Source organism: Citrus sinensis, chromosome 3 (genome assembly GCF_022201045.2).
Source record: "Citrus sinensis cultivar Valencia sweet orange chromosome 3, DVS_A1.0, whole genome shotgun sequence".
Classification (NCBI taxonomy): Eukaryota; Viridiplantae; Streptophyta; class Magnoliopsida; order Sapindales; family Rutaceae; genus Citrus; species Citrus sinensis.
In genome coordinates this window covers 42,796,531-42,806,113 of record NC_068558.1, presented here as the reverse complement: position 1 = coordinate 42,806,113, position 9,583 = coordinate 42,796,531, and the positions used below count along the sequence as shown (strand labels likewise).

The 9,583-nt window shown below is 32.2% G+C and overlaps 1 protein-coding gene across 1 annotated transcript; it reads left to right on the top strand.

Annotated features, from left to right (window-relative positions):
* Nucleotides 1–4,927: 4,927 nt before the first annotated feature.
* LOC102616591 (pre-mRNA-splicing factor SLU7-A) lies at nucleotides 4,928–9,530 on the top strand. The gene is made up of 10 exons (XM_006479481.4): nucleotides 4,928–5,115; nucleotides 5,496–5,659; nucleotides 5,757–5,869; nucleotides 6,388–6,804; nucleotides 7,001–7,136; nucleotides 7,245–7,544; nucleotides 7,747–7,963; nucleotides 8,166–8,269; nucleotides 8,981–9,049; nucleotides 9,159–9,530. The coding sequence occupies exons 1-10, from the start codon at nucleotides 5,100–5,102 to the stop codon at nucleotides 9,234–9,236; spliced, it is 1,614 nt and encodes a 537-aa protein (XP_006479544.2). The 5' UTR covers nucleotides 4,928–5,099; the 3' UTR covers nucleotides 9,237–9,530.
* The last annotated feature ends 53 nt before the right edge of the window (nucleotides 9,531–9,583 follow it).

The window sequence follows — 9,583 nt, the reverse complement described above, 5'->3', positions numbered from 1 at the left end:
GTAATTATCACTGTAATTGTAAGTACAATGGCATGACAATTAATTGTTATTGATAATTAGATACTTGATTTACAATAATTCTCATACTGCAAAAATTAACTTCAAATCAACTTTTATTAATAAGTGTTATGTCGAATGCACTTACTTATTCTACTATGTCTAGCGCTAAATTATTTCAATCAATTTATATTGATTGGAGGAATTTGTAGCACTGGTTCGAGAGTCATTATAGTTGTAGCAGAAATAATTTCAGTTCTTATTTGCAATTTATTTACATCATGTTTTTTTTTTTTTAAAGAGAAATCCGTTAACTATCATGTAGTGGCAAAATATTACGATGTCATTTATTTCGTATGCTCTAAAATATTTATTCAACTTAAACCAGTAGTATAGAAAACTACCCTTTTTTTTTTCCTTTTGCTTTTTTTTTTTTTTGGTATTAATTCAAAGATTATTAAATCATGCTCGGCAAAAATAAGTTATCAATAGCTCTTCGGTCATACTTGTATAGAATAAATAGAGCACTAGATCAACAAAATAAGTTACAGCTTTCAATTTACAACAAAAGACCACATACAGTCCACAAATTGAGTACTCTTTTATGAAGACTAACTCAACTGTTCAACCTATGAAGGACTTCTAATCAAGATGTAGGCACTGGGTCGTGAAATCTCGAATCTTTCCAAAGTGAGTTAAGTTGGGTTTAATCTCAGCTCCTGTCTAGTGAAGAATCACAATAAAAAAGGTCAACTTAAATCAAACACATAATCAAAATTTCAAATTACCCAATAAAACATCAACTTAAAAAAGAAAAGAAAATGAACAATCAAAACTAACCCTAATACCCAAATCACAATTAGAAAAGATAATCTAAAAATAAAAAATTACATACACCGCTAGTAATAATTATTAACAGAATAGGTGAATATTTAATAGTAACAACCCAATACCAACAAGAATGGGTGTATCATAAGTAAGCCAATTTCATTAACCAAACTTTGAGATCGGGTCTTTCCGATAGGTTTACTCTACGCGAGCCAGCATACTACTACTGGTTTAAGCTAGTCGATAGACAAATCCCAACCGTTTACTTTTTTATTCAGATCGTGCGATTCATTTTGCTTAGATCTAAGGGCTCGTTTGGAATTGTAGTTAAAATTTATTAAACTACTTATTTCATAATTTTTGATAAAAATAGTGTTGAAGTGAAGCATGCAAGGAGTGATGACCTTTGTAATTACGTCATTTATTGATATTATGATATGTCCCCTCAACTTTGCGCCGGAGTTTACAATCTTTTATATGATAAATAAATAACACATGGCCTATGGTTGTAAACTTGTAGCTGCTGTCCGTTGAAATAAAGCATGTGTGAAGTGATGACACCTGCATTCAGTACAATAATATGTATCATTCAGTGATGTGAAGTCTAATGGGCCGTTTTCTAACACTACGACATGTCCACTAAAATTTTCTGTGACATTATGAAAAAGAAGTTGAATCTGATAAATACATGGCATCTGGTTGTCAACGTGTAGCTGTTCTTAGTTGAAATGAAGCGTAATACGAAGTGATGGCACTTGTATTTAATTACTACTAGACAGTATCATTTGTTGGAATGATGTTGCAACAAGTGGCCTAACCAGAAAATCGATTTCACTGGAGAAAAAAAAAAGAAAAAGAAAAAGAAAAAGAAAAAGAAATTTTATTATACAAAATGCAAAGAAACAATGATGCCCATTCTGCGAGTTTAAGATGTAAAATCGATAATCCTGAGAAACGTGAAGGATATTGGGAGGAACTAATAGAAATCAATGACATGCCATCATCATCGGGAGCAGTATTAGAAATTATGAATCATTAATCTTTGGATGAGGATACTAGTAATAGTCAACAAAATTTTATAGTAGACTTATTAATCAACTTAGAACAACGGTTAAAAGTCAATATTGAAAAGCTAAAGTATTAATATTAGGATTAGGAAAATTTTCGAAACTAGTAATATTAATATATTAAGAAAAAATTTAGATTATATAAAAGATTTTAGTCAAGAAATCTTTTACGAATAAAAATTAATTAATGTCTAGTTCGCAATATAGCAGAACTAAAATGTGAAATACTGCATTTAAATCCAATAGGTTATAATTATAAAGATTTTAGTCAAGAAAGTAATACTATCTAGCAAGCACAAGCCAATACTATTATTAAATTATTAGTCAAAATCAGCAATAAGTTAGACGACTAAGACAACAGACTCAACAAATTAGGAAATAATTTCCAAACTTTTAAAATTTAGCTTTTCTACTCTATTGGTTAATATGTCTAGTTCTCCATCTAAATTGTCTAACGAGTTACTAAATTCTAAGTTTGATACAGATTCTTTATTCTTTTTAAAAGTTTGGAAATTATTTTCTAATTTGTTGAGTCTGTTGTCTAGGTTGTCTAACTTATTATTAATTTTGACTAATAATTAATAATAGTATTCGCTTATGCTTGTTGGATGGAATTACTTTATTGACTAAAATCCTTATAGTTATAACCTATTGGATTTAAATGCGGGATTTCACGTTTTAGTTTTGTAAGGATGCGATTAATAATTTATCTGGAGTCATTCACTAACTATTATTTTTATTGTATCTAATTGTATTTGTAGATCTTGATATGTAAATTTATTTTCTATTTCTACCTTTAAGCTTTTGACAAGATTTTTAATTCCTAATTCCATTGGATTAGTGTTTTTATGTCTAATAATTGAATTAATTCTATTATTTCTTTCTTGCTAGGGAATCTTTTAACCTGGCTATTAAAATCAGTTAATAATTCTTTTATATAATTTAATTTTCTTCTTAATGTATTAATATTATTAGGTTCGAAGAATTTTCTTAACCCTAGTATTAGCTCTTTTAGCTTTTCAATATTGACTTCTAAGTGTTGTCCTTAGTTGATTAATAAGGCTACTATGAAATTTTGTTGACTATTGCTAGTGTGTAGAATATTTTTAAATTGATTTTCTTAAGTGTTCTATATTATAGCTAATTTTTATTCTTTCTATCAAATTTTATTTTTGTTTTCTATAATGGCTGATTTCTAAATCTAAATATTCTAATACCTGAAAATTCATAAACTAATTCTCTAAATCCTCTAATGTATTTCTAATTTTTAATGCTAAATTCTCATACTTGCCTTATAATTTTATTTGCTTTTTAATATTATAATATTGTAAATTATACTTTCTAACACTAAATATGGGTAAATTTGTAAAAGCTTAGATATTTATTTGTTTATTTTTAATAATAAATTTAATGAATTCCATTTGATTCGGCATTTCTACTTAATTTAAGTTTTAAAATTGAGCTGGAAATTATAAGTAGATGCTATAATTTTAAAAGAATTTGAACTTAAAAAAATGAAATAATTAATCCAGTAAGGACAGGTTTGTAATGTTAATTGAAACAGACAAAATATATTTTCTAAAATTTTTCAGACACTCACGAGTAGCTACCCCCGCACTTCCTGTAGTGACTCTGCCATTGATTGTATCTAATGTGTTATTTGTTGATAGGAGTATAAGATTAATACATTAATGTTAGATAATTAAAATCAAACAAACACTGCATATGACATGTAATTATGGACACATCATTTATGATGCAAACAATGTATTTAAATAGTCACTTGATGAATGTGTTTGGAGATTTCTAAATATAAATATAAATAGAAAACTCTATGACTCCTTGTCACCTAATAACTAGAGTATTAAAGGAAAAGTTTATAAATTTAGAAATGTTTTCTACAAGAAGACAATTTTTTTTAATTAAGAATTCTTGACTATGTATATATATATATATATATATATTTATCATATAGTATATTGAAATTTTTTTTTTATATGTTAGGTTATCCCTAACTTTAATATACTTTGAAATCTTGATCAAAAAGCTCATCTGAAAAATAACTTTAAAAGATAAAAAAAAAATACATTTTATTTAGGAATAAGATTTAAAAAAAAAAATACAAACGGAGTGAAGGGATGATTGAGAATTCTCTCTCCCTTTTACTAAGGGGATAGCCCAATTTGATGTTAGGCTTCCTTAGCAGCCCACTTTACTTTAAATTCTCCAATCGATGGATCCTAAAACAGATCCCCAGGCTCGTCGCCCACTCTTACTAATGCTTTTCACACCCCAATCTGCTTATATATATATAAAAAAAAAGGGAAAAAAAAACCTATATTTTATCAGTTTTTCATTATTTTATGAAATTACATAAATAGACAAATATGAATTTGAATTAAAGTAAAATATATTCACACATCCTTTTCCAAAACAATAAATAAATAATTTATCAAATATCAATAACTAAAATTAATCATTTTATAAACAACTTTGTAAACTTACATTACTGGTTTTACATAATTATAAAATGACTAAATATAGTAATTCCGAAAAAAAAAATCATATTGAAATGAGTTCAGGCTAAATGTTGTTTCGGTTAATTTTGGTTTTTTCATACTCTTTCAATTATGAAATATAAGTAAAATAAAAAAGGGTATATATGTAATATGTTGCTTTCGTGATCATGCTTTAATTTGTTGAAATTATACGTGTTTATTTGTAATTTTCTTTTGATTTTGTTTCACTCTAATCCCGTTTTCTCTGCCGTTGTGTTAAGAGCATCTCCTCATATTTCAATAAGAGTCCTACACCGCTCTCCCAACTCCCAAGTGCAAAGGGAACGCAGGATAACGTGTACAATGACGGTGGCTCGAAACACCGTCGTTTAGCGCTTAGCGGATTAAAATACAGATTTATCTTCTTTTTTTAATTTTAAAATAACAAAAAACATTACTCTTTAGTCTTAACCGCCTCGTGGTCGTGGAGGACAATAACGGAAACATATATAAACTGACTCGTAAAGATTTATAATAATAACTGTGAAGAGGAAGGCAATAAGGCATCCGACTTTCCCCGATCCCCCTCTTGCTCTCTCGCCTTAAATATCTAGGGTTTCCTTGCTTCAGTTCCGAATTTGTTTATCGTAGAATCACTCAAAATATTTGAAAATTTGTAAAGTCCTGTTCATCATAACCGGGCCCAAGCATGGCAACAGCATCAGGTTCGTCTTTCTTCACCATCTCTAATTTTGGCGCTTTTAGTTTAAATCGTGAATACGTTTTGAGCAAGTTTGCAACTTGGAATTTACGGATTCTGTTTTCGAATTTTTGTTGAATTTTTTTTTCATTTTCATCGATTTTCCTGCTTATTTGTTTGCAGATAAAATAATCCATATCTTGTGTTATATATGTACATACTGGGGAAAGATATCAAATAGACATCAACTTGTTTACATTAACGTCAAGCGCATGTTAAATTTCTATCTTTTCAACATTTGCTTGACTTGGTGGTGGTGTTTGTGTAACCTATAATGTTCTTTTGGCACTACTTGTTTTCATTTATTCTTTATTCGTTAAAGTAATGTTTGACGTCGGCTTGCAGTTGCTTTTAAATCAAGGGAGGATCACCGGAAGCAGATTGAATTAGAAGAGGCACGTAAAGCTGGGCTTGCCCCAGCTGAGGTTGACGAGGATGGAAAAGAAATCAATCCTCATATTCCACAGTATATGTCATCTGCTCCATGGTATCTCAATTCTGAGAAACCTGTAAGTTACATGCTCCTTTTTGTTTGTATTGTCTTCTCTGTTACATACTGTAACGAAAAGGCTGTGTACTTATATGATTTCTTTTATGACATTTTAGAGTTTGAAACATCAAAGGAAATGGAAGTCGGATCCAAATTACACTAAATCGTGGTATGACAGGGGTGCAAAAGTATTCCATGCTGAGAAATACCGCAAGGGTGCATGTGCAAAGTAAGTTATACAATCTCTCTCCTATCCATTCAATTACCCAGTTTCCTAGAGAGCAGATAATTTTTTGTTTGAAGAAATCAAAACCAACCTCTTTATATGATAAAACATGTTTTCATTGTGTACCTACTCTCCCATGATGAGTAAAAACTGATAATCATTTGCATAATTTAGACTTCAAAGCTTCTTCTTAGGCAAGTAAGATTATACTTTCTTGGACGTTAAGTGAGGCCGAGCATTATATTAGCTTAATCGATAGAAATTTTTTAAATGCATTAAGTATTTTTTGAATTTGTCCTGCTAATTTGTGGTTATATCTTAAGTTTTGGTCCTGCTACATAATATTAGCTTAATCAGTAGAAATTTTAGTAACGCATTAAGTATGTCTTGAATTTGACCTGCTTATTTGTGGTTTTATCTTAAGTTTTGGGGTCCTGCTACTCGTTGGATACATAATTAACTTTTTCCTCATTCTTTAACTGATTAAATAATGACATAATGTGCATGCGTGGTTTTTGTAGTTGTGGAGCCATGACGCACGATTCAAAGTCATGCATGGAAAGACCTCGAAAAATGGGGGCAAAGTGGACGAATATAAACATTGCACCTGATGAAAAAATTGAGACCTTTGAGCTTGATTATGATGGAAAGCGTGACCGGTGGAATGGCTATGATACATCAAGCTATGCCCGTGTTGTGGAGAGATATGAAGCTCGAGATGATGCTCGAAGGAAATTCAATAAGGAGCAGCAGCTTAAGAAATTGGAGGAGAAGAATAATAATAATGATAGTGGTGGGGGTGGGGACAGTGATGGAGAGGATGAGGATGATGATTTAAGAATAGATGAAGCTAAAGTTGATGAGAGTAAACAAATGGATTTTGCCAAGGTAGAAAAGCGTGTGCGTACAACAGGTGGTGGGAGCACTGGAACTGTAAGGCGAGTGTTCCTCACTGATGAGTTGCTCTTTTAGTTTAGTTAAAAATGGAGAAATTAAAAAAAGAAGCTTATTTGCTTGTTTTGAAATGCTCAAAATGCGTCCATGTGGTACTTCTTGATGGACTTATTTCAGTATTGTTTCGAATGCCCTTTTACTGTTGTAGTGATTGACGTACTGAATTATTCTTACTATCAGGAATTTGCGTATTCGGGAGGACACTGCAAAATATCTTTTGAATCTTGATGTCAATTCTGCTCACTATGATCCCAAAACTCGGTCCATGCGTGAGGATCCCCTTCCAGATGCAGATCCAAATGATAAGTTCTATGGAGTAAGTGGCTGTTGTCGACATTAGATTTATGAAGGACTTCAATTCAACTACTGTTTTCATTTGAAAAGTAATATTATATATCAACTGATATTTTTGTCCCTTTGACAGGGAGACAACCAATACAGAAATAGTGGTCAAGCTTTGGAGTTCAAGGAGCTCAACATCCATGCTTGGGAAGCATTTGACAAGGGACAAGATATTCACATGCAAGCTGCTCCTTCCCAAGCTGAGTTGCTTTATAAAAATTATATAGTCATAAAGGATAAATTGAAGTCCCGAACAAAGGAGACAATCATGGAGAAGTACGGCAATGCGGCTGCTGAGGAAGAACTTCCTAGAGAGCTGCTTTTGGGACAAAGTGAAAGAGAAATTGAATATGATCGTGCTGGTAGGATCATAAAGGGACAGGTAAAGTTATGTTGAAAATAGGTTTGCTTCAGTAAACAATTTGATGGGTAAATTGACATCGCCTAATACCCCTATCAATTTAACTGCTATTCTTTATTTTGTTTGGTTAATTGTCATTTAGTGTGCATTGTCCACTTTTTAGTGGACATAGGTTGAATGCTCTCTAAAAGAAATCTCATTGGCTTGCCTCATGTTTTGACAGGAGACAGCACTTCCCAGGAGCAAGTATGAAGAAGATGTATATATTAATAATCACACTAGTGTTTGGGGTTCATGGTGGAAGGATCATCAGTGGGGTTATAAGTGCTGCAAACAGGTGATACGGAACAGCTACTGCACAGGTGCTGCTGGAATTGAGGCTGCAGAGGCTGCATCCGATCTTATGAAAGCCAATATTGCTCGTAAAGAGGCATCTGAAGGTTAATATACTAACATCCTTTCCATGTGCTCATCCTTGGTTTGGTTAAGAGTGAAAACTGGTCTGTCAGATTTTTAAAGTTACTTAAAAAAGGAAAAATTTGCTTGATTTCATCGACCATTTTTAGTTTCCATGTCAGGTTACCCTGTTATATCATATTTGGTTGTTATTAATCTTGCGATTGTGTTGTGAACCTATGACAGAAACGCAGACACCAGTGGAGGGAAAAAGGCTTGCTACTTGGGGAACTGATCTTCCAGATGACTTGGTTTTGGATGAGGACCTGCTTGCTGAGGCACTCAAGAAGGTAAGCATGAGTTCCAACCTTTAGGTCTTGTTTCTCTCACAGACTGTGTTCTTTAGTGTGGTATATTCATTTATTTATAATTATTAGTTCTTTTTGGGGGAAGAACTGTGAGTTGGGTGTTCCTGATTTTCTTGCTAATGTTACTTGTGACGACTTATGATATGGCTCAAGGCCTTTGAAGTTATCTTTTAAAGGAACGGACTGATGCTTAGCAGTGATCTGCTTTTATCATCTGAACCTGAAATAACCTTGATGCCATTCAAATGTTCAGAGTTCTGTTAGGGAAGAGCGTCATCAGTCTTAGTTAGGGGTGGGCATGGGTCGGGTTGGATAGGTTTGTGAAAATCCAACCCAACCCACTACTGATTGGGTTGATAAAAAATCAACCCAGTCCAGCCAAATAAACGTATTGATTATAGTTAAATCATCGGGTTGAGTGGATTGGATTGATTATAGTTAAAAAGTAGAAAAAGATAAATTAAAAAGTTTATGGTACTTAAAATCGATTCAAATAGGGGAAAAAACAAATAATTCTCTATCATGCATTAAATGTTGTTTATAGTATCTTACATTTATTAATAAACAAATCAACAAAAATAAAGTGTATAAAAAGCTACGTGATTTAATGTTTGAAAGCCTATATCAACTTACTTTTAGTGCAATTCAAGTTTAATTATTGATAGTTACTGAACATGCTTGTCTTGGTGACAGGAGGATCAAAGGAAGCGAGAGGAGAAAGATGAAAGAAAGCGTAAATACAATGTTAAATGGAATGATGAGGTATGGCCATTTCGTCCTCAACGTTGAGCGAACTAGTATCATGATTTTTGTGAATTAACACTTGTGGCTTTGGTGTGGTTTTCCTAACCCAAATTTTTGTGAATTACAGGTAACGGCTGAGGACATGGAGGCATACAGGATGAAGAGAGTACATCATGATGATCCAATGAAGGATTTCCTGCACTAAGTTCATATGTGTGATAATGTACAGAGAGAGGCTCTGACTTGGATTCGAGGTTGTCATTTGCTTGAAGTTGGAATAGTAAAGCTTCGGGGGCGCTTGTCCTTTTAAGAAAATGTAGTTGTTTGCTCTTTTTTCAAACCTATATTTTAGCCAGCCCTTAAGCATACTTCTGTTATTTTCATGATCTTTTTCAGTTTATAAAGTGGTCTTGTAAAATAAAAATCAAATATGTTGTAGATGTTCCTTTCTCTCGTCTTTCCTAATACATTATTATTAGCTTTGGCCTTTGTCTGATTATTCACATTTCAGTCAATTCTAATTCCTAACCTTGTGGTAGAATGATCGATGTA

Bases quoted from the DNA above. Each gene is read 5' to 3' on its own strand.
- LOC102616591 (XM_006479481.4), top strand. The intron at 5,870-6,387 runs GTAAGTTATACA...TGGTTTTTGTAG, and splicing joins CGCAAGGGTGCATGTGCAAA to TTGTGGAGCCATGACGCACG. The intron at 7,964-8,165 runs GTTAATATACTA...AACCTATGACAG, and splicing joins TCGTAAAGAGGCATCTGAAG to AAACGCAGACACCAGTGGAG.